The sequence below is a fragment of the Monodelphis domestica genome, chromosome 5, assembly GCF_027887165.1.
Source record: "Monodelphis domestica isolate mMonDom1 chromosome 5, mMonDom1.pri, whole genome shotgun sequence".
Classification (NCBI taxonomy): domain Eukaryota; kingdom Metazoa; phylum Chordata; class Mammalia; order Didelphimorphia; family Didelphidae; genus Monodelphis; species Monodelphis domestica.
In genome coordinates this window covers 161,182,007-161,206,737 of record NC_077231.1, presented here as the reverse complement: position 1 = coordinate 161,206,737, position 24,731 = coordinate 161,182,007, and the positions used below count along the sequence as shown (strand labels likewise).

Here is a 24,731-nt window from a genome sequence, read left to right as displayed (position 1 = left end):
TTTTTCACATGAAGAATCACATTCAGAGAGGTTGTGAATCTCCCATTGTCACGCAGGTAGTGACAGTCAAGATATTAACCCATATACTCTTGTCTCTAAACCCACATTGAACTGATCTTGGCCACATAGGTCATTGATTATAGAGCTAGGTGGAAAAAGCATTCAGATTTCTGGATGTTCAGGCTAAAACTCCACCACCATTATGCCACCTTGACCAAACTTGAGGTTGTCATTAAAAAGAAATCACAAGCTTCCAAGGTCTCATCTTGGAAATCCAGACAGAAAAACAAATCTTATCCCATATTCTTTTTCTAATTATTAAACACCACCCAAGATTAAATATTGACAAACAATTTTAAATTGATCCAGTGCCAAGGGTTCTTAAACCTTTTTTTTTTTCATGTCAAGGACACTTTTGGTTGTCTGGTAAAGTCAATAAAGGCCATCTCAAAATAATGTTTAGGGATATATAAAAAAGTTTAAAAAATTGACCACACATTAATAACCCCTGCTAACCTTCACCCTTCCTACTTTAATTGAATAATACTTTAAGTCCCATCAAACTCTTTAAAGGCATACTTTATATTTTGCTTCTATTCTTTAAAAGAATCTCTCAAATTTAGGTGTCAAATTGGTTAACAAATACTGAAATTTGAGTCTCTCTCTTACTGCCCTGCTAAAAAATAGTGGTGTTTTTTATATTTTTAAAATTCCTGTATTTCTTTTTTTAACCAATTTACTCCCTTTATTTTTTCAAATATGTTTAGAAAAAATTTAATAATCTCTTTCTGACTTTTATCAATTGAAATTCTCTCCCTCATTCTTCTGTTTCTCCTCTGCCTGAGCAGTAAGCAATCTGATATAGGTAATTTTAGCAATTAAAAATTTAGCAATACAAATTACTCTATTCCTCATTTTTATGAAAGAAAACATATATTTTATGTCTAAGAAAAAAAACTTATGAAGAAACTAAGGCAAGAAATGGCTTGGATTTCTTTATAAGTTTACACTTCTTTATATGATCATCTCTATGCATAGAGCAATTTCAAATCTGTTAATCTTTTTCAAACCATACTGTTGTTGTTATTACTTGGCATCAGCAAACCAAATAGTCTTATGTTAGTAGTGTTTCCCTAGCTCTCAGCTTTTGATTTTCTTATTGATAAGTTCCCCTATACAGAATGTTCCTTCATTTTCCTTGTAACTGTTAAAATTTCTTAGTATGTCCTTACATATTGGATTACTTCCTTTATTTTTTACTCACTACAACTCTTTGTTATTATCGATCTTACAAATAGCTTTAAAAAGTGGTTATCTGCCAAAGATTAAAAAGGAATAAATATTTACAAATTAACCTAGCTATAACCACAGAATAATACAAATTGTGAAAAATTTTCATGTGTTTAAGTCTTCTCTTCAATATTAATCTCACTTGCCAGAAATTCAAGGAGGGCAATTTATAGCATTTAAAAAAATGATTTGATTTTAATTCAATCATTACATAACCTTTACCTACAAGTAAACCCACATGGCCCAAATAAGCCATCACAGGCTATAGATAACTAGCACTTTTTATGCTCAAGAATGTAACACATCATCACTTGATGATGAATTTGTTTTTCATTTGCAATTCCATAGTTGATGTGTATTCACATGTATGTACATACATTTATAGAATACATTTATATGTGCATATACATAGTTATATTTAAGAAATATATTTATGAAATATATTGCTTTTCTTTGGTCTATATTCTCTCCTACTGAAGTAAATGGCACACCAAGAGTAACCAAAAAACTGATTCGTTTCTTATAAAGTAGGCAGGAAAAGTTACTTGGTAAAACAAGCAAGTTTTAATTTTTTTAAATGATTTTTACATATTAACTTCTAATTTAAGTTTTTCATCTTAATCCCCTATTACCTCACCAAATTTAACAACTGTTTTTTTTTTCACATATTACTCTTTTCACAACCTAAAATAAACCTATTTTTCATTCCATTATGTTCTCCTAAAAATCCACTTTGAACAATGTTTTACTTAAAACACAGTACAAATATATTTTATCCTGCTATATGTTACTGCCAAAGGTAGAACAGTAAATATTCTTCATTTATTTCACAATTTTTCTTGGAAAAAAACATAAATAGGGAACCAATAAAATTTGTAAACATTTTATTTTTTGGTGATTATTTTCTTCTCCTTGGTTTAACAATGTAATATTGGGATGTAGATAGGGGTGAGTGAACTAGATCCTGTGATTGGCCCCTGAGAAAAGGGGAAGGAGCTGAGTTCAAAGCCCGCAAGCCTTCTGCAAACACTGACATTTAAAAAATTTGTCAAATGCTTCAAATTAGGCTTTGACTTATTGTACTGTTTATTGTATAGGCTTCTGAAAGTGATGGAAGAACTGTTAGTAATCCAGATCTGAATAGAAAGTATACCATTTTGTTTTTTTTTTCCCTTAGAATCAAGATGTTAAGCCACCTAGAAAAGCAGACCAAATAGATACACCTTTTTAAATTTATTAAAATATTAAAATGTGTACATTATCAAATCAGGAATAATTCCCTTTTCCCCCTTTCCTTTTCCATTTTTTTATATTCATAGTTCATTCTTCATTCAGGCCTAAACTAACAATTAAATACCTCCTAATAAAGCATTTTTAGGCATTTTCAGTTGTATCTGACTTTTTGTAACCCCCATTTGGGGTTTTCTTGGGAGAGATACTTGAGTGGTTTGCCATTTCCTTCTCCAACTCATTTTATATTTGAGGAAACTGAGTCAAACAGGATTTAGTATTTTGCCCAGGGTCACACAGATAGTATGTGTCTGAGGTCAGATTAGAACTCAGGAACAGGAATCTTCCTGACTCCAAGCCTGGCTCTCTATCTACTACAACCCCTGCTTCACCAGAAAATTCTTTTATGGTACTTTAACTTCTGCAAAAATCTTTCATCCTAGATCTTATTCAACCAATACATTAAGAACAGCATGGAATGGTATGAAAAGACACTTGAATGGATCCTAGCATGTCTAGATTTACAGCTCCATTCTGCCTCTGCAATACCTTGTGAAATCTCAAATATCTTTTTTCACCTCTAGATGCTAAACTGATGGGAATGTTGCTGTGAGAATTTTCCCTAGTTCATAAATGAAGAAATTTAGAGATTGAGAAATGTGATGCCTTGCCCATGCTAGATGGTAGTAAAATTGTGAGTAGAAGAACATAGACCACTAGACCTGTTTTTATATCTTCTTATGTTCTTTAAATGCATATACATATACAGAGGGATAGAGAGACAAAGCAGTTAAACCAGCACAAATGTCTCTGGGTTACTCAATGCTTTATAGTCTCCTATTTCAGTCTACAAGTCTTAAGCCTTTAAATTGCTTTCTCTGCAAAGTACTAAAATGTATGTGGGATAAGCTCCTTAACTGTTTTTTTAAAATTCTCGTTAAAAAAACAACAATAATTTCAATTGGACTTAATAATTTTATCTTATTTTCATCTGGGATTGGAAATCACACCCATAGAGGCTCTTTTGAATTGCCTTGAAGTATCTGATAATATCTCTTCCATCCTTTTCTTTTCTTTTTTTTAACTACCTTTACAAGGTGACTCAGATCCTCTAAGGAGGCAGCAACCCTGATTTCATTGCTGCTGCTATTACTACAAATTTTATAGGCTAAACCATAGTCTGCAGCACATGTGTTGTTTCTGATGCCAGGATTAAAAGCCAGGACCAGGAGGGAGGTGTGAAGGAACTGAGCTTCCTAACCATCCACTTTTTGATCTTGGTAAACTCATGGAGAAAAAAAAGAAGAGAAGCTCTCTTCTTATGTAGAGCTATCAATAGAAACAGTTACAGTTTGTCATGGCAAGAATACTAAGTAATACACATGTCCAGTGATGCTTTCAACCTGGGCTGTAATCCTAAATACTTAAGATGATACACTTGGATGTGTATCTTCCACTCTTTTAGACTGCTTTTGCTTGGAGGGTTTTATATGGTTTCCCCTTGTAACCTCCAGGAGGTGTCTCCCTACTTTTCAATGATCCCCAAATCAAAGAACCATTCCTAATGATATCTTAACCTCCAGAATTAATATCTCAGACAGTGGGCAATTCAGAATGTTCCTTACTGATAAGGGTTTAGAATTATAGGCTGGTAAGCATAATGTATCTGCTTACCAAAACACTTTTGCCTGTTTTTTAGAATCAGTATTTAAATGCTCTATGGAAACTCATTATTTAGAAGAATCTGATGAGGTTTATTTTCATAATAATTTTGAGTTCTCTCCTCATCTCACCACCAACCTCTATGTATCTGGTTAATTTTAAAGGATAAGGACTGATGCTGTAACTTCATTAGAAAATGAAATTCCCTCCACCAAAGTAGATTGGTGAAGGGAAATTGAAGGCAATAAACATTTTCACAACATCTTCTGGCACTGTGCTTTATGCTTTAGAAATATAATCCCATTTGATCATCACTATCCTACACAGTAGGTATTACATTATCCCCATTTTAAAGTTTGGGAGCAGAGGCAGAATTAAGTGACTTACACAGGGTCACACAGATGGTCTAAGTCCATACAAGAAAACAGGTCTTCTTGACTCTTCTGTCTCTGTATACAATATTGGGCCTGAATTCATTTCTGGGCTTAGACTACAGCTGTGTGATCCTGGGTACATCACTTAACTCTGCTTCAGTTTCCTAATCTGTCAAATGAGTTGGATAAGAAAACGGTGAGCCATTCCAGGATCTTTGGCAAGATAACTCCAAAAGGGGTCAGGAGGATTTGAATATGACTGAAAACAACTAAACAAATAAAGTTTCTTCACTTCAGACCTAACTCAATCCTGGGTCCACTAACTGGGTCCACTTAGCTGCCTCTACTCTGCCTCCCCCCCCTTTATTTTTGACATGTATACTCTTGGTGAATTGTCTGGCCACTGGGACCTTAAGTGATTTGCTTGGGGTCACATAGCAGGGGGTATGTTTAGGAGATGGTAACTGAACATACAACTAACTATTTAAAGCCAAATGAATATACAACTATTTGAAGCCAAATGTAATCATACAAACATTTCTCTCTTGAATTCTTCTGTTTGTTAATTTTTTTTTACTTTTTTCACTCTGTTAACAATGGGACATTCCCAACCTTTTAGGAATGAACTATTAAAAAAAGAGAGAAATCATAAAATACTAAATGGTCCCATTTAAAAAAGACTTAAATATAGTTTCCTGATTTTGAGGTCAGCTCCAAATACCTTTTACAGATGTTCAATATGCCTTACACTATATATTCAAAACAACAAGTTTGTTTTGGTACTCTTTCTAGATTCTTAGGACATTCAGTCCTCTCTGTATCTACATGAGACTTAAAAAGTACACTAGGGAGACCTGGATGTATCTAAATACCAAGGTCAGAAGAAACTAAAAGTCAATCCTGTGACAATAACTGGTTTTAACATGATCTGAAGAACTAAGATCCTTCATGTTGCCTTATTTCAGGATTGGAGCAGGGATTTTCTATTTGACTGGCCCTTCTGTGAAATGACTATTTTATTTCTGAGGGCCCTTTCTATATAAATCCTATTAATTTCTTTTATCTAAAATCCTTCCTTTGCAATATCCAGATCTTTGTGTTTGGACAATATAAATCAAAATCCGCAGCTTTACTTTGAAAACTACTCATCAACTTAATAAATGTAGAATCCTTAGCATGGCTTTATTTTTTAATAATTTGGTTTTAAAGACATTTGATAGTAGTCAAACTTTTGAAATCCACCTAGAATTTGGTACTTTCTGAACATGAGGATTTAACCAAAAGCAGATAATAATATCTTGGCTTAAGTATGTGAAGGACATTTTTGCAGATAGCATTGTGCTCCTTAGCTTCTATGAAACAAACAGAAACTTGATAAATATATAAGGACTTCCAGTTAGAACAATAGATCATTTCCTTTTTTCTAGGTCTGTATTTCATCTTTGCTGATTGACATGGACTTTTTAGCTATTAAAAAAACAAAACCAAAATACTGTTTTAACCAAATCAACTTTGATTTTTGAAAGTATGTTAATATAGTTTAATGAATGAAAAATATATCAATTTAACAATGGGCATCTAATCATCTTCACGAGACTTCTCTTGGAAACAAAGTGATATATGAGGAAGTGAGTTGATGACTACTGTTTCACACCCCAGCTTCTGTATTTGAACTTATACTCGTACAGCAGAACATATTATTGGCAGCTCAGCAACTAAGTTCCCCTTTGTCTGCCTGGCCCCTGACTTACTTGGATGGGAATTTTTTAAAAAGAAAAAAAAATGCTGCTCTTAGTATTTACCATGAGATATAGGTAATAGGTCTTTTTCAGACCAGAGCAGTAGAAATCTTTTTTTTTTTTTCCTGGCAACAAACTACACACTGTGATCTGACGTCTTCTTGAATATTTAAACTCTCTCACAGTCTTTAGTGGAAGGGATTTTTTTTTTTTCAGTGTGAGGATTTAGCTACAGATGTTACTTGACCCTAATGAGCACTGTATGAACAAATACTGGAATAATCAATTGAAAATTCATTCTCAGCTTTGCAAAGGTAAGTCATAGGTTACTATATAAATCAATTAAATAAGGGATTTTTCTGTCTTCCAGGAAACAGTGGGGCATAAAGTGTCTCTGTAAATGCTATAAAAGAAGTGTGTACAATTTAACTGTTTTTTAAACCTAATTCTAAGTCTCTAAGTTAGAAAGAAACATTGTACATTATTTTTGCACTGTCCAATATTTACTCCTAGTTCTCTGAAGAAAAGGACATTTGCAATGCACTGTAAATTTTTTCATAGGCTATTTTAAGAAATTTCATACTTTTTTTGATCAACAGCCAATTGCATTTCACCTTTTTATGACTTAATCTTCTTTATCCATGTATGGAAATAACATTGTAAATTTTTTATCTTTATGCTTAGATACTACTAATGTTATATTCTCAGTAATACATTTTTAAAAATATATTTTAAGACACAATAAAATTGTTTTAAATATATATTCACTTCAGTCAGAAGAATGGGATTCAAGCTCAGATGTTGTAACTTATCACTTATGTGGCATTGAGAAAACCAGTTTTCTTCTCTTGGTCTCAGTTTCCTCCTCTGTAAAATGAGAATATTTGGATAAATGAACCTGATTACTCATTAACTATTAAATCTATGACCCCATATGTTTTTGTTCTTTAACATATTTTTGTTCTTAATTTAAATTTTCATTTATATATCCATTTTGGTGAATAAGTAACCTCAATGTTATTGCTTGGAATTATGTATTACTTGACTTGCTCCCCCTATTGATAGCAACATATCAACCAGTACCACACGATTACTTAATTGTTGACATAAGCAATAAGTTATTAATCTGTTTGAGTTGCATAACTAAGTGGACTAGACTCTGGTTAGATAACTAATGTAATGTGTGTTTGAGTATGTTTTTTTCAGTTAAACATTAATAAGTAGACAAAAGCCCTAGTGATTTATAATCCTAGTAGCAATATGCGATAACAAATTGATGAGAATTTACCTTTGAGTCCAATTAAATATAGCAAGATAATAAAAAATATGTTAGTTGTTTCTTTTGAATTCTAATTCTTTTATAGCCTTCAATGAGACTTTTTTTAAAAACAAGGATATTGAGTCTGAACAAAGGTGATGCCCCTTCAGAAGAATGGCTTAGGAAACAGTCATAATTCATCTCAGTCACTATGTTTGAACTATAATTGTTATGAAGTGGATTCTCTAGAGTATATACTTGCAGATATCTTGGCAAATATATAAACTGGTTTAGATGAGTCATTCTGTGTAGTTTTGGTACCATATTACATAAATGAAGCTAAAATTTTAACCAGTAGAGAAGATATACAAATTCTAATTTGAATTTTTAGAAACATAAATGTTCTAGTTCCAAGTTGAAGAATGAAAATAGTGCTAATGTAGTCTATTCAATCAGGTAGTGACAATCATAGTGGAAAATTCATGTGTTTTTCTTTTAGCTTGCAAAATCACTTGATTATGATAATGCCACCCTTCTCCTCTTCCCCCCACCCTCATAGCATTGGATGGCAAGTTAGTGTTGTGAGTGCGATAGCTGTATATAGCCACAGTGGTGTGTTTGGACAAAATGTACAATCATTATTGGTATTTGTCTAGGAAGCTGAGGTTTACACCCTTATTTGTGTGTATATGTATTATTTTCTTAAACTGATTACTACCTTTGTTCTAAATTCTTGCCTCAGAGTCTTCTATAACAATATTCCTTTGTATTCCGATCAAATTTTTGGCAGATTTCCCTTTTCCCTCAGCATAGCCTGAGGTATCTAAGTAGCATTTCTGTTTTAAGGGATTATTTTATTAGTCATTGCAATGATTTTTACTTCTTTTCTGCAAATTCTCCATAGTTTATATATATATATATATATATATATATATATATATATATATATAATGTTCATCTGTTTTTTTTTTCCTTCTTCCAGGATTTACCCTGTCATTTACAATGACCCCTTAGTTAAATCTGCAACAAGGCCTCCTAATATTCTGGAAATAAGATTTTAGATCCCCTTCTGATCCACACATAGCAGTTCTAGAATGGAATAGATCCCAAACCTGAGGACCAGATATATTAACCATCAGACTACAATGTAGTACCTACATCCACTGAAGAGTAGACAGAAACAGTGAGGGACATGGCAAGGATCCTCTATATTTAGCAAAGATGTAGAAGAGAAGACTGTTATCTCTCATGGTGTAATGATCTGTACTCTGTACTCTGGAGTCAGATTACTTGGATATGTATCACTTTCCCTTTCTCTTAGGCTAAGGGTTAGAGCCCATTTTAACAAATCTCATCTCTAACTAGAGTTAGTATTGGACTGAAGACCTCTTGATTCCTTACTTGTCACTTTTTCCATCACACTTTTATTGGCTTTTAGAGGTAAAATCCATGCATGTGAACTATTAACAGATATACACCGAGGTTTGTTACAAAGGAATAAAGGAAGAACAATTGAAATTAAGCTATTTTTAGTAAACCATTTTCAATAATTTCAATTCTAATCACTGATTAAACTCAACTGTTTTCTTTTTCAAAATAATCAGTTATTTGAAGGAATAATTTTTTAATTGAGTTCTATTTGTCAAAATAGGCTTGAAGAATATGAAACAGGCAAGGTTGGGGAGACATTTGAAAGACAAGATTATAGAGTAGGTCAGAAGATACTATGTTTATTGTTACCTCTTTTGGAAGTGAAAATAAGTAAATAAATATGGGTAGATGAAAATCTGAGTCACATTATCTTCTTTTCAGTCAGAAAACTCTCTCCAGAATCCATCATCCATTTGTGGTAGGACTTTTAGAAGATTAGGACTGATTTTGTTGTTTAGCTTTCCCATTTTACATCCCAGGAAATCCCACTTATGGGTCATGTCTCTTCTGGGTGGGGTTTCCAAAGTCACATAGCATCTATCCACACATGAGAATAATTACAGGTTCTCTAAAAACAATGTTCTGTGATATCCTGGCATATAGGAGGGGTTCCTTAGAGTACAGACTATAATAGGATTTGTCATCAAGTCAATCCCTCACTTTCTACAAGACTACCAATTTGGTAGTCAGAAGTTCCAGCTTGGAAAAACTACTATGGATTAAAGAGCAAGAAGAATTATTCTTTTGCTATTGTATGTGTGTGTGTGTGTGGGGGGGGTTACCAAAAAGTGTCTGAGAGATTAGAAAGAAGTTTTCTTTGTTTTTAAGTGGAAAAAGAGAGACTTTAGAATAAAAAAGTTTTCAAGATTGGGAAAAAAGCCAGCTGGTCTACTTTTGAGATCATTGAAGGTATGTAATCAGGTAGAAATTTTAATAATTCATCTCATTTTTTCCTCTTGATTTCTACTCTCACTATTTCTTTCTCATTTTATGTTTCTCTATCCCTTAACTAAAATTAAAAAATTTAAACCTGTTTAAAAATACCTATTCTTTTCCAGATGCCACTATCAATGATTTTTTTTAAAAGTAGAAATAGTGTGGAATGAAAACTATATCTTAAGTCTACATATTTGGGGTTGAGAGAATTTTAGTTAGTCTATCTGATTTCATGAATCAAAAGAATGTCAAATGTACAAGGCATTCATCTTGCACTTCAAGAATAACTGCATACAAAATGGCAAATTATAAGGTTCTTTGACAGTTTAAAGAAGGGTGATTTTCCAACTAGCATGTGGTATGGCAAAATGACTTTTTTCCTATACTCAGTTATAAGTTTGACATAATTTATACTTATGGACTCTTCTTGGCCTAAGGTCTTCTTGGGTAAAAAAAAAATATGATAAAGATGATGATGATGATAGTATGTGCTGAAATGTACATATTGTAGAAATACAAAACCTGATTATAATAATACTTATTCCTTTGGACATCATAACATTTAAGAATTATAAATCTGAATAATAACAATATTCATCCCCTTTTTAAAAAAAGAAGTTTCTTTAATGTTAGAAAAACTATTTGGTTCATAGTTGAACAGAGTACCTCTTTCAAAATGCAACATAATAGATGGAATTGCATACAACTAGCTAATTTCCTTATATCACAAAAATACCAACTATGAAACAATACTAAATTAAAGTTTTAGATAAACTACACATCTGGATCAGTAGAACACATACAAGTGAGGAAAACAGAAAGGATGAGGATATGGCTGGGTGGGGAAAACAGAGGTTTTACTGGTGCAGCTGATTGCCTTGAAATAGAGAGTTGAACTATTTCCATGCTTTGCCCTTAGTATACCTTGGCTTGCTTAATCTAATTAAAAAGAAAATGACTTATGCAAAGCTACTATGCAACAACCTTGTGCCCAGGGCATTGTGAGTCACAGGAAGAATCACACTGAGAATGTAACTTACAGTATAAAGAGGGAGTCATTCAATAACATTGCTCTCAGCATTTCTTTGGTTTTCCTGTAGTCATTTTTCAGTTGTGTTAAATCCTTTGTGACCTCACTTGGGGTTTTCTTGTCAAAGATACTGGAGTCCTTTGCCATTTTCTTTTCCAGTTCATTTTTTTTTTGGTTCAGGAAAATGATGCAGAGTTAAGTGACTTGTCCAGGGTCACACAGTCAGTCAGTTTCTGAGATCAGGTTTGAACTCAGCAAGGATGAGTCTTCCTGACATCAGGAACATTGTCTACTGACATTGTCTACTGCACCACCTATCTGCCCAATTTCTTAGGTAGATCTTTATACATTGCCTTGCTAACACACATACCTATTTTGGTCATCAGCTATTTGATATGAAGAGCCCACTAAGGGATATTTGTGTTTTATTTTCAATGTTTGATATATTTCTCCTGCAACCTTCTCCAACAATCCCATACCATCACAAAAGCAAAATCATTGAGTAGACTTTTTTTTTCTTTATTACAACTCTCCTATTTTTTTCAAACTCTTGTGAGCATAGTAGTAGTTAACAATAGGAACAGGAATAGCAGTATCAGTACTAATAGTGATCATTGGTTTTTTTTTTTTTTTGAGGAGTTCTGGAGCAGTGGGAAAAGCACTGACTCTGGAGTCAGAATACTTGAGTTTAAATATCACTTCTGTTGCTACTTTTATCATCTTGGACAAGTAATACCAGCTTTTATTCAAGCAACTAGCTTTTATATAGTTTATTATGTGGCAAGCTCTGTGTTGTGCTATAAACTTTACAAATACTATCACATTTTTATCCTCACAGCAATCCTTGGAGGTAGAAACTATTATTATACCCATTTTACTGGTAAGGAAACTGAGGCAGATAACAGTTAAATGGTTTGACTGAAACAACATAACTAGTAAGTACCTGAGGCTGAATTTGAACTCAGCTCTTCCTGAATTCATGCCCAGTATTCTATCTAGCACAGACCCTAGGTGACTTTGCAAGTCAGATCATATTCATGGACCTTAATTTCCTGTTGTGTAAAAAGAGGGAATCAGATTCTGAAGTCTCTTCTGATTGTAGACGTATAATCCTATGTGACTGACACATTCCCAAAGAGAAAAACAGCAACAATAGAACACTTTTGTGGCTTACATCTATAACTTTAATGTTAACCCAAATATTTAGGAAAGCCAATGAACCCATTTCAGGAAGGCAGTGGTCCTAGTGCCTTCTGTTGGTCTCTCTCCTCATTTTTTTTTCAAGGGGAATATAGAAATGACTAGAGTCAGACTAGGGTGATAAAGGATACTGCCACTTATGAAGAGTATTTCAATAATGCTATTCTTTACAAGAGCAGGGATCTTAAATGAAGTTGGCTCAGTAAATGAACTTCCCTAGAACATGTTTTGCCTCCTATTACATAAAGAATAATTAAGTCCTGAGAAGCTTCCAGATTGTCTCTGAAAAAAATGCATTATAGGAAAGTGGTGGATTCTGTAAAGAATATTTCCAGAGATTATAGTCAATACCCAGAATAACTAGAATTGTTTTGTTTGGGAAAATTGAGAGCAGTCTTCCCAGGGGAGGTGTGTCCTATAGATAGAATGACAGTGAGATTCTTCTTGAATAGATGATTGAATTACCAGGCAATGGAAATGGTTTAAAGATGTGTCTATAATGACTCTTTAGGATCATATCAAAAAGCATTTATCTAAATGTTATTATGTGAGAAAAGGATATTACAAGTGGATTTTTAGAAATGTCTTGTCTTCAAAAGGTAAATGAGATAAAGAGTGACATTTAATTTGTCACAATAGAGTATGGAAAAAGTTTTAGCTATGATTTAGGATAGCAAATGAGTGTACACATATTTTAATTTTAAAGACACGATAAAAGATAGAGTTCTTAGATAATGATCTTTGTACACAGAGACTTTGAAGAAGACCAACATCCTTTTGAGGAAGTAGTTTGTAGTGTAGTGTAGTGTAGTGTGGCCTTATATAACAAATGAATCTGTGGTTTAATGTGACTCATTTTTAATAAGAAATAGAATGAGGAAAATTACAAAATTACAGGCTGTGTTGTATTTTTCAGAGACTTAGTGTTATATATTTTTAGACATGGATTTTTTAGGTCATTGTCAGTCTATTTGGGTTCAAGTTCTAAAATCTATACATCTGACCATTTTTCACATATCCTAAGTTAGATACATTCATAAAGTCCCAATCTTGACATTTAAAATCCTTTGTTATATTATCCCATCCTCCATTTTATTTTTTTCTTTCTAATTATTCTCTATTTTAGTCAAACCAAACAGTTAGCTATTCCATCCTAATGACATTTTCCCCAGCCTATGTGTCTTTGTACAGGTATATGTATGAAATGCTCTCCTCACCCATGCTTTGTAGAATCCTGGCTTATCCTGTTCCAAGTTGAACCATAATACAGCAAATAAATTTGACCTTGTTAAAGTTCCTTTGCTGATTAAAATTGGCAGCTATTTTTTTGGTTTTATTGATGTGTTTTTCATTACAAACACATATATTAATCATTTCTTATAAGAGGCCATCAGTAACAAAATAAAACAGGTAAGTAAAATTAGTAACTGTTGTTATTTAGTTATTTCAGTGATATCTGCATCTTTGTGATCCAATTTGAGGTTAGCTAGGCAAAGATACTAGAACAGTTTGCCATTATCTTCTCCACCTCATTAAACAAGATTATATAACTTGCCCAGGGTCACACAGCTGGGAAGTGCCAATGAGCAGATTTGAACTCAGAAAGATAAATCTTCTTGACTCCAGACTCAGTGCTCTACCCACTGCCTCTAAAATGAAAACTCAATGAGCTTATCAGAAAGTGTATGGAGCATTTATGTCTATAGCACTTTCCACCTCTCTATTAAGAAAAAAAATAAAACAAGATCTATTTTCCATCCTACCCCCAAACTCTTTTAAAAAAGAGGGGGGGAATAGTTTCTTTCAGCAAATACGTATAAGGCAAAACAAATTCCCTCAGTTGTTGTATACAAATATATATACATTTCATTTTTTACCTGAATTTCTCACCTCTGCTTAGCACTTTTAATTATAGGTTGTCTGAAATCATGAAAGATGCTTTTATTGATCCTAGTTCTCATAGATTTCAAAGTTGTTTGTTCTTACATTGGTGTTATTACTGTATATTCTGCTTCTACTCATTTGTTCATCAGTTTATAAAATTCTTCAATGTTCATTTTTATATTGATATTTAATCAAAATTATGAATATTAGAAGGGATTTTGAGAAGCAAGTGCATGAATACAGTGTTGAAGGACAATTGAATGGATAGAACCATTCTTAAAGCAATTGAAATTTTTTCACAAGTTACTAAACAATAATTAACAGGGCTCTTTGACCTAAGTTTATCTCTTCCAAGTCTATACCCAAAAGATATGGAAGAAAGAGATGAGTCCTTTCTATGTGTATACATCAACACATACACAGACACAAAAACAGAGGAGATATCTATAATGTGCATATATATGTATAACACATATATGTGGAGTGAGAAATTAGTGTGTTATTCTCAAGGTAATAGTAATTACTATATCCAAAATGAATGTACCTAAGACCCCAGTGTAAAATTGGTCTCTCCTTGGATTGCCTCACCCCATTCAGAATACGAAGGCCTGTTAAACAACTTTGACAAAGTGAGACAAACTCATGTCTTTGCTATACTATACAAAATATTTTGGGGATTGTTGGATGTGTCCTTCATGTTGATACTTTAAGATGTTTATGAGTTTGTACTTTTTCCCAGTTTCTGTAAACATTGCTCCATGGAACCTATGTAGATCTGCATTCTGAGTAAATATGCAGATTAGAATCTCTAAGCAAACCCAGACATGAGTGTTCCCACAGAATCTGTGTGTTATGGAAAGTAGAAGCTCCAACTGACAAGAGGGACAATTCCTTAGGTCTCTGTCTCTCTCTGTCTCTCTGTCTCTGTCTGTCTGTCTGTCTCTTTCTCTCTCTCCCTCTCTCCCTCCCCACATCTGCATTGTGATAGATGGCTTCCCAGTCTCTTGAATCATGGCTAGATTGCCACTGCACACAGATGGTTCCTTGACCAGAACAACAGAGGGTGCCATAGTTTCCGTATCTGAACAAATTATTTGTTCAAATGGGTAGACTAGATGGTATTATGCTTCTAAAGAACTTGGGCATTGAGAAAGAAATGAGAAAGCCAAAGTAGAGGAGGAAGCAGTAAACCAAAGCCAGCTAAGAACTATATTCCTGAGTATCAATAGGGAATCCTACTGATAGAGATAACAATGGTGCATGGCTTAAGAAAAGAGAATTATAAAACTAGGGTTGTAAACCGTGGTCTGACTCACAAGATCTCTCAGACAAGACACAGATTGCCAGAGTCTGGACTGGTGAGTCTGGGAGTGAGTAACCCAGGTTCTGATGTAAATCAGGGAGAAGTTAGGGCACAAAATATCTGGGCCGCTAACATAATTTCAGAGTTGTAACATTGTGGCCTTTGTATTGAAGATCAGAGGTTGGGATCCTAGAGAGGAGACCATGGATCAGAGAAAATCCACAGTAGAGGAAAGACAGCCAGAGCAGGAGAGAGTCAGCCCATATTGCTCGGGACAGCCCATTGAAATTAAAATTACAAACTAGGAATAGGTCTTCTTACCATTTTGAAGCTTATGTCATAAAGGCTTTTGCTAAATACTGTTGTTTTCAATGGTTTGGATTAGAAGTAGGCAGCCAGAATTGGAAATACTGGCCAAAATATGGGTCAGAAACAATTTCAGTTTGTGAGAGTTTGTATTTGACAATTAGTAGGAGAACAATGAGTACTAATGAAGAAAAGGTCTATGCCACCCTCTGGCTTCTGGACATAGAGACATTTGTATCTAGGAGAAGGGAAGAAGGGAATAAAGCAGCAGTGAGGAGGAAGGGGAAGGATTCTGAGTCGGTAGAGGAGGTAGAGAAGACTTGGGGACCCACTGGAGTCTCATCACCAAAGACCAGACCGGTAGAAAGGGCTTTTGTCTCTGGGTCTCCTTGGGAGAGGTATGCTGCTAGCACTCTCTTTGGTTGGAGAAAGAGAAGGGAATTAAGACCTTAATAGCCTTATTGATTATTAATAACTTGGGTACATAAGGTAGATAGATAGTGGTTATAGGATTAGATAGTGAGAGTAGGAGAGTAAGCAAAGGCTTCAGCATAATAGAAGATATTGCCTTCTGAGGCAGATAAATTTAGGGTTTTTAAGAGAAATTTCAGTTAGGATTGGGATCTGGGGTATAGTTTAGTTATAAGCTATTATACGATTACTTTCATTTTCCTGCTTCCTATTTCCTATCCATATTTCCTAATAATAAACTAAGTGTTTTGAATTTAATAAACTGCACACTGGCTTTCATTCAAACTCCTACTCCCCCCCCCAAAAATTAACCCTTCACATTTATGACCAAAGAGTTTAAGAGATTATTATAAGAACAGACAAATCTCCCTTTCAGAGGATTGACAAAATCATATACACTCAGAGAGGTCCTGCTGGGGCAGGGTGTAGGATATGCCAGTGCCCCCTGCAGCACTTCTGAAGTGTGGAGCTTTAAAAGGGAAATGACAAATTCATTAGAAGACCCTGTAGGAGTGGCAGATCAGGTTGATCAGTTTTTAGGATGGAATCTCTATCCTTGGCCAGAGTTAATGGCAATTTTATAGCAGCTATTCATTGAAGAGGAGCGAGGACAGATTAGAAGGACAGCAATGTGAACCTGGGATGCTGAACACGAGCTTGAAGGGGTGCCAAATGGCAAGCAAAAATACCCCATAAGAGATTCAGTCTGGAATAGTAATGAACCTCCCCACCATATGAATATGAGGGAATCTCAGGAAGATGATTATTCAAGGGATAAGAACAACAATGTCCCAGAGTCAAAATTTTAATAGAATCTAGGAGACCAAACAGAAAAAAATGATGAGACCCTTAATGAATTCATACATAGATTGAGAGAAGTGTTTAGCAATACTCCAGTATAGATCTGACTGAGCCTTTTAGATAAGATCTCTTAAAAACCTATTTTATACTAATGCATGGCCAGATATCCACAAGAGGCTCCAAAAGATTGATGAATGGGCCATGAAATTCCATGATGAATTGATACAATGGGCACAGTCAGGAGAGAGGAAGAGGAAGAAAAGAACAGAACCAAAGTTCTTGTTCAGGTTATTAAGGAACTATAGGATGGACAGAAGAAGGCCTTGCAGGTTAGATTGAGGCAAGTAGTGAGAAAGGAAGGAAAGACAAGTCAGAAGAACGATGATGTCTCATAAGGTACGGAAAAGATAGGGAAGTCCCTAGAGCAGCAGTTCTCAACCTGTGGGTCGTGACCCTGGCAGGGGTCGAATGACCAAAACACAGGGGTCGCCTAAAGCCATCGGAAAATACATATTTCCAATGGCTTTAGTCTCTGAGAAATCACACTACTTTACAGTAAGATCTCAGAAAGAACAGGGACTCTGGTGCCCGCATATTGTACTAATATTAGTTACTTATCAGCAGCCCTCCCCCTGTGAGGGGCGATGGATTTACCCTGTTACCTAGAGACCGGACTCAAACAGAGACCCAGAGAGAGGGTGCTGGCTCTGGAGGGGTTAAGAACGAGTCCTGGAGTGGATAACTCCAGGAACTGATAACAGAGCCAAGTAACCCCAGCAAAGTGAAGCCTCAGCTCGAGCTGGAAGGAGATGACAGGAAGAAGGCAGTGTCTGTGGATCCCCTCCCCAGGCAGGACTTGCCTCCCGCCCCAATGCTCAGGCTGCCTCCTGCTGGATTAATAATTCTCAACATATAATTAAATATTGTTTTTGTGATTAATCACTATTTTTAAATTATGTTTGATTTGTAGCAATGACAATACATAATGCATATCAGGTATTTCCATTCTGATTCATAACTGTAGCAAAATTATAGTTTTGAAGTAGCCACCAAAATAGTTTTTTTGGTTTGGGGTCACCACAACATGAGGAACTGTATTGCGGGGTCATGGCATTAGAAAGGTTGAGAACCACTGCCCTAGAGGAAGGAAGAGTTCCCCTGACCTACAATTGTGGTGGATTAGGACATGTGAGGAGAGATTGTCCCAAAGTATACAAAGAGTTTCAGATCTACTCATTCTTAGAAACAGAGGCAGAAAAGAGAATGGAGAAGAAGGATTTAGAATTGGGTAAGAGGAGGAGAGGACCAGAGACTCACTTGAGGACCTCCCTTCCCATTCTTTGGTTTTTCCTCCTATTCCCCCAGTGCCACCTCCTTCTGCTCCTGTTCCCCCTGGACTAATACTACCACCCCCTCTTATAGGCTCACTTTTTCGTACTATCCTTCAACTTCCATCAGTTTCTCCAATACTTCAGCTATAAGCAGAGCAGAGAAACATACTCCTAGATGGAGTGGTGAAGCAGTGCCCACTGAAGGAAACTCCACTAAGACAGAGAATTGGCTATGACAATGTTCCCCTCAGTAGCTCTGAAGTGAGGAAGAATGAGCAAAAGTTTCCCTTACCTGGGGAAGTCAACCAATTTATAGATGAGACCTTATTAGTATTAGATGGAAAAAGAAAAAAAAATGACTATGTGATAACTGAGGGAAAGAAAGATGCTCTGTTAAATAGAGGTCACCCTCCAGAGGCCTAGTCAGCTCAATCCTGTATGCTATGTGTTCTAAATTAGACCCTGAAAATACTGGGAGACTGAGGAGGAAACATATATTGACTCAAAATATGGATGGTGAATAGTTCATATATTTGGAGAAATTTTGAGTGAACTAGAAATGATTTTTAGTAAGGAAAAGGAGTGAACATATATTGATTGAGAAAGTGCTTGAATATATGTTCAAGTCAGAACAATTGGTTGTGATTCACATGAATGGGCATCAAAAGGGAAATTCCTTTGAAGCTGGGGAAACAGATTAGCAGTTGAAGAAGATAGGAAGAATGGAGTTGAGGAAATTTTGCCTTTTGCTCTCTGCTCTTTCTGGAAGACAGAGGCTGAAACATGCTTTAACTGAGTTATCTGTCTTTTGTATGGCCATGTTCTGAGTCATGTGTGTCATATGCTGTGTGCACACTAGGGAGGTTTTGGAGGGAAAAAAAACCCTCTGATTGATGAGGTACTCTGTCTCTCTCTTCCATTATTCCAGAAAAATTAAGGAGCTTACAGACCAGAGAATGTGTTTAAAAATTCAAAAAGAACAATCCTGTGAGAGGGAATTTTGCATTTTGCTCTGTTCTTTCTAGAAAACAGAGTATGGAAAAATGTGTTCCACACTTCCTCCTTCTTCCTCTGATGGCCAGAGAGAGAGAGAAAGGAGGTATAAGAGAAGTACAGAAAGTGATATCCCATGATTAGAAGGTGTTAATTTTAAGGTTGATGTATGTGATTTTGAAAAAAGCCCAAATGATTCTGGAATGTACTTGTGGAACTAAGTAAGGTGAATATAAAAATGATTCACTTGCAAATTGTTTATTAGTTAATAAGATTCCAGAAGGGTTATATTCTTTCATTTGTGAGAAAGCTATATGTTCCCATTGAGTTTTAAATGGAACAATGGTTAGAGATTTGAATGTTTGAAAATGCCTAAAATGTTTGTTATTTGAGTAAACTGAATTAGGGGATTGAAATTACATGGGTAGTCATTCTGATTGACCTATTATTTGGTGGCTGTTTAATGAAAAATGAGTATTAAATGTAGTATAATGTGTAATTTTAAGAAGATTCTGTATAATCTAAACTGTTGGGCTTACAAATGAAAATTTGGAAATATTATTATTATATTATTATGATTCTGCTAAAATATAGACATGTTTTGATGTGAACGCATTTAGATGCAATTTGTTAGAATGTGATTGTGTTGAATCACAAATGATTTATGATTTGTACTGTAAACTAAATTAATGTGTGGAGTGAATTGAATAAGACAATATGCAAAAGATATTATGTATGTTGTGTATGTGAATAATACATTATTAATAAGATTTGTAATCTGGGCTCTTTTGAGTTTTCAATAGCAGATAACAGGATACTTGTGAGAATAGATGTTTTAGAGACTAGAAAGCTTAAGCAAGTAACTGTTCAATCTCCCTGTCTTACCAAGAAAGAGGGACAAGTTTTATAACCCAGAATGTTCTCAGAGAAGTGGATAAATAAAATATATTCCCAATTAGATCTATGGTAAAGGCAAGAGATTCTTTTTGTGGGCCAAAAAGTTAAAGAGTAGACATTTTATTTGTACACTTGTAAGACTTTGAGATGACATCAGAGTGAGTAAATAGGTAAGACAAAAAGCTTGTTTGGGTTATGGAATCTTAAAACAGTGAAATTGGATTACTGAGAAGTTGGACTTCTCTGAGCTGTAATGGGTAAGATTTGTCATTTGAGACAAAAGGCTTTTGGGATCTCAACTGAGCCTGTTGTAAGCTTGATATACAACTATGGCTGTCTGGTGATTGATTTTGCAACAAAAAGAGAGGATGGAGACAAGGTACTCAGAGGATAAATGAAGACCCTTGGGAGAAGTTAGTAGAGGAGATCTCAGCTGAGATAGGACCCTTCTGATTCAAGTAAGGCAAATTGAATTTTGATAATCCCTGAGTGAAAAAGTTGTGGTATGAGCCAGTGACAGCTTCCACCTGTAGTGAAGTCAGGCAATATGTCCTTTATAAAGCATGAGGACAGTTATAACCTTTCCCTGGCCTTTTCCTTTTGTGACAAATTCCTATACTCAGCATAAAAGTAAATTTTTAAATGAAAATTTCCATTTCTCCAAACAAACAAATTGGGCAATAGTTGAAGAGTAGAATTTATCAAAGTGCTAACTTTGGCTTAGTATACATTGAAATTTGCCTTGCAAAGATTTCTTTTTAGCAAAAGTATCTCTAAAATTTCTGCAAACAACTTGGAGCTGAAAGAACCAGTTTCTACAAGCAAGATTTCTTTTGATGACCTCTGAAGATGGGGTGTGTCTAGTTAGCAATATTATTAGTTGTTGTTACATATAGGGGAGGCAGGTGAGAATAACACAACTTTGAAAATTAAAATTGAAGGGTCTGTGTGGAGTGGGAAATTAGTGTGATGTTCTCAAGGTAATAGTTATTACTATATCCAAAATGAATATGACTAGGACCTCAGTAAAATTAGTCTCTCCTTGATTTCCTCACCCCATTCAAAATACGAAGGCCTGTTAAATACCTTTGACCAAAGTGAGACAGAAACAAATCATGTCTTTACTGTACTATGTAAGAATTTTTGGGATTGTGGGATGTGTCCTTCAAGTTGATACTTTAAGATATTAATAAGTGTGTGCTTTCTCTGAATTTCTGTAAACCTTACCCCAAGTACCATATATCTATCTGCATTCTGAGTGAATATGCAGATTATAACTTCTAACCAAACCCAGACTGGAGTTCCCCCAGAATCTGTGTGCTTATGTAAATTAGAACCTCTAACTGACAAGAGGGTATTCTAAAGGGATTCTGTGGGAGTTAGAGAGGAGGTTCCAACAGAGTAGGTAGTAGGTCAAGGATGTGAGGTACTTTTCTCCAGGTTTTGCTCTCTCTCTTAATAAACAACTACATTGTGATGGATGACTTCCTAGTAGCTTGAATAGACTAGACAGCCACTGCGCGCACACACACACACACACACACACATATACATACATATATATATATAATAAAACATATAGTTAAATATTTTATATAATGTGTTTCTTAGCAAATATATTCACATATATTTGTTATTTTGTGATGGTAAAAAACTGGAAACTAAACTCACAGTAAATCAACTGAGGAATAGTTGAAGTACATATAAGAAATGAATATGATGAAATACTATTTTTCTGTTAAGAAGGAAATAAATTATTTCAAAAACATAAAACATTTTTATGAACAGATATAGAATGAAGTAAGCATAAATAGAACAATTTATAACCAACAAGAAACTTTTGTTTGTAGTAGGTTTTTGTAGTAGGTCATTATCAAAACAGTGAAAGAGATACACTTGTAGCTATCAAAGTAGAAAAAGAACATATAGTAGTACAACATTCTTCCTTATCCATCATTATAACCTTGTGGTGAGGACTAAATTGCTCCATGCCTTTGTGGTCTTTTTTTTGGCCTATACTGTCTGTGTTTTTCTTCTTTTTCTGGGCTATTTTAGTCTATAGTCATTTCTAACACAGAGACTGCCTTGTCACTGTTTTATAAACCAACTCAAATACTGTTGTAATTATTAACCAACACAACTAAAAGTTCTTGTGAAATTATCTCAAAAGGTTTAATTTAATAAATTATTTTTACCTAAAACTTTATAATTGCAAAATATTTCATTTACATGTGCTCATATAATTCTAGTAAAATTGTGCAATACAAAACAAATAATGTTATTCCATATATATATATATATATATATATATATATATATACATATGTATACATACACACACAGATAGACATATAGATGAATCAAAAGACCTAGTCCATTACACCTGTTTAATGAGAGAAGAAATTGAACTTGGGTCTTGGGATTCAAGCCTAATGTATTTTGTATCATACAGACCCATTGTTCATGCTGTTTGATCAATCTTTTTTTCCCCCAAAATCCATTAATATCAATAAAAATTACTTCAACCATTGATTAAGAATTTAGCCCATTTTTCTAAACATAATGGTGGATCTAAAGAGGAATAAGCATTCTCTCTTACCTCTCCCAGAGCTTTTGTAGATGTTTTCCTTCTGTTTACATACATTATAAAGAGAACAAAAAATGATTGTTTTTCATTAAAAATAAAACTGAAAGTATTAATAGTTGATTCTGCTTGAATTTGGCCATATATTTTCTTTATTTTATATATCATCTCAAAAATTATTACATATGAGGTCTTATTCTAGGAAGGATTTCAGAGAGGGGTCAGCTTTCCATAAATGTGAGAAAAAAGAATGGAGGAATTTGTGAAGGATGAATAAAGAGTTGTTACCATTGTTGTTTTAACAAAGGATTAAAATTTCTCAGGATAGGGTGTAAGTAGAGGGCAGGAAAGGGAGGAAAGCAGGAAATGGAGAGGGAGTGCTAAATTGCCTAGTAATGAGAATTCATAAAGGTTTCTTTGTACAACCTTAGTTTCCTCACCTATAAAATAAGGTTAATGATACCTACCTTGCAAAGTTGACAATCAAAAAGTTATTTGTAAACTATAATATTTTATATAAATTTGAAGTTTTATTAGGAGTAGTATTGTTTCTAAACATTTGTTTTGTAGCATTTTGTTTTCAACCCTATCTTAGCTTATCGTATATATGTTTGTTTTTATAGATTGCAAATGATTGGAAGAATTGGCTTTTTTTCTGAAGTATATCATCTCAAAATCTCAGTGTAGTCTCCCTCCTGCTGCAATAAGGTATGGAGAAGGGGATTACATGACTAGGAATGGGGCAATAATTGGATGATGGAGCAATAACTTTGGGACCCTGGGACCTGAGATGGGTTATGTGGCCATGTCCCATGCCTCAAAGTCAAAAGGGGGGAGGAGCTCAAGCTAGCCAGTTCAGATGATAATCAGATATCTTAGATTTAACATAGATGCTTATCAGAAGAAACTGGGAGGTACCTATCTGTGCTCATAAAAAAATGAGAGGAGAGGCCAGAGGGAATATTTCTCCCAGCTTAAAGTCATCTTCCCACAGCCAGCACTTCAGGAATGCAAGGAGAAAAGGAATTCCTTTTAGACCTGGGATAACTTTTGGGGGGAAGCCTGTACCCACATATCAATTTTAGTAGTATTTGGGTTCATGAGGACATTTAAATGAAAACTTGTTGAACTTGCAAAAGAGATGGACTTTCAAAAGAATCTATGAGGGTGTGGATATGATTGGGTAGAGAAACCAGAGATCTTATAAGGATATGACTGGGTGGGGAAGAAATAATGAGATAAGAGATGATCTTGAAAGCATCATGTGTGAGCAGTTTTCATAAGGTTATTATTTGTAATGCTAAATATCCTAGAAAAAAAGAATAATAGTTTATAGAACACAATTGAGCTAATTATATTATTGTAATAAGTTTGTGAAAGGAAAAGCGTGGGGAACTCCAGAGTCTATAGTAGGAGCATAAAGGAATAGACTCAAGCATGTGTTTATTTATAACTAGCACAATTATCTTCCCATCAGTGTTCATTACTTGTTTTTTTGTACTTTGATCTTTTTGAACTGATATTTAGGCTTCTACTTTATAATGTTTCTAGTAACAGGATCAAGTGCCTCGGACATTCAGCTTGAGAGAGACCTGAAGAATAAAGAGGACCCTGGTGCCAAACCCTAAGTGGTCTCTTAAACAAGAAAAATGGGTTGTGATCGGAACTGTGGGCTCATCACAGGTGCCGTCATAGGTGGAGTACTGGCTGTACTGGGAGGCATACTAATGCCTGTTGGAGACATGATTGTTCAGAACACAATTAAAAAGGTAAAAATGTTAATCCTGGGGAAAACTATGGTGACTGACTCTAATTTCCTTTTCTTCTCTTCTACTTTAAGTATTTTTTTTCCTATTAAGAAGTCAGCATAAAGTTACCCAAATATTTACTGTATAAGTTGGAAGATATGCTGGGAAAGGAAAACTGAAGGGCACATTTAGGAGAGAAAAAAATGATTTTTCAGTTAATTCAGTATGGCAATGATATTTGTTAACATCTTTTACTTCAGTTC

General features: G+C 34.6%; 1 protein-coding gene across 11 annotated transcripts in view; it reads left to right on the top strand.

Annotated features, from left to right (window-relative positions):
- CD36 (CD36 molecule) overlaps positions 1 to 24,731 on the top strand; it is a 143,929-nt gene that overhangs the window by 79,798 nt on the left and 39,400 nt on the right. For 6 of the 11 annotated variants that reach the window (XM_056799494.1, XM_007504025.2, XM_056799490.1 and 3 more), the window contains 2 exons: positions 23,344 to 23,428; positions 24,272 to 24,489. In XM_056799494.1, coding sequence (XP_056655472.1) covers positions 24,370 to 24,489 — 120 coding nt within the window. In that variant the 5' untranslated portion in view covers positions 23,344 to 23,428; positions 24,272 to 24,369. Of the gene's footprint in view, positions 1 to 6,443; positions 6,610 to 9,333; positions 9,894 to 11,586; positions 11,680 to 11,788; positions 11,886 to 23,343; positions 23,429 to 24,271; positions 24,490 to 24,731 lie in introns of those variants that run through there. The other 5 variants (XM_056799491.1, XM_007504023.3, XM_007504026.3 and 2 more) reach the window with 5 other exon arrangements.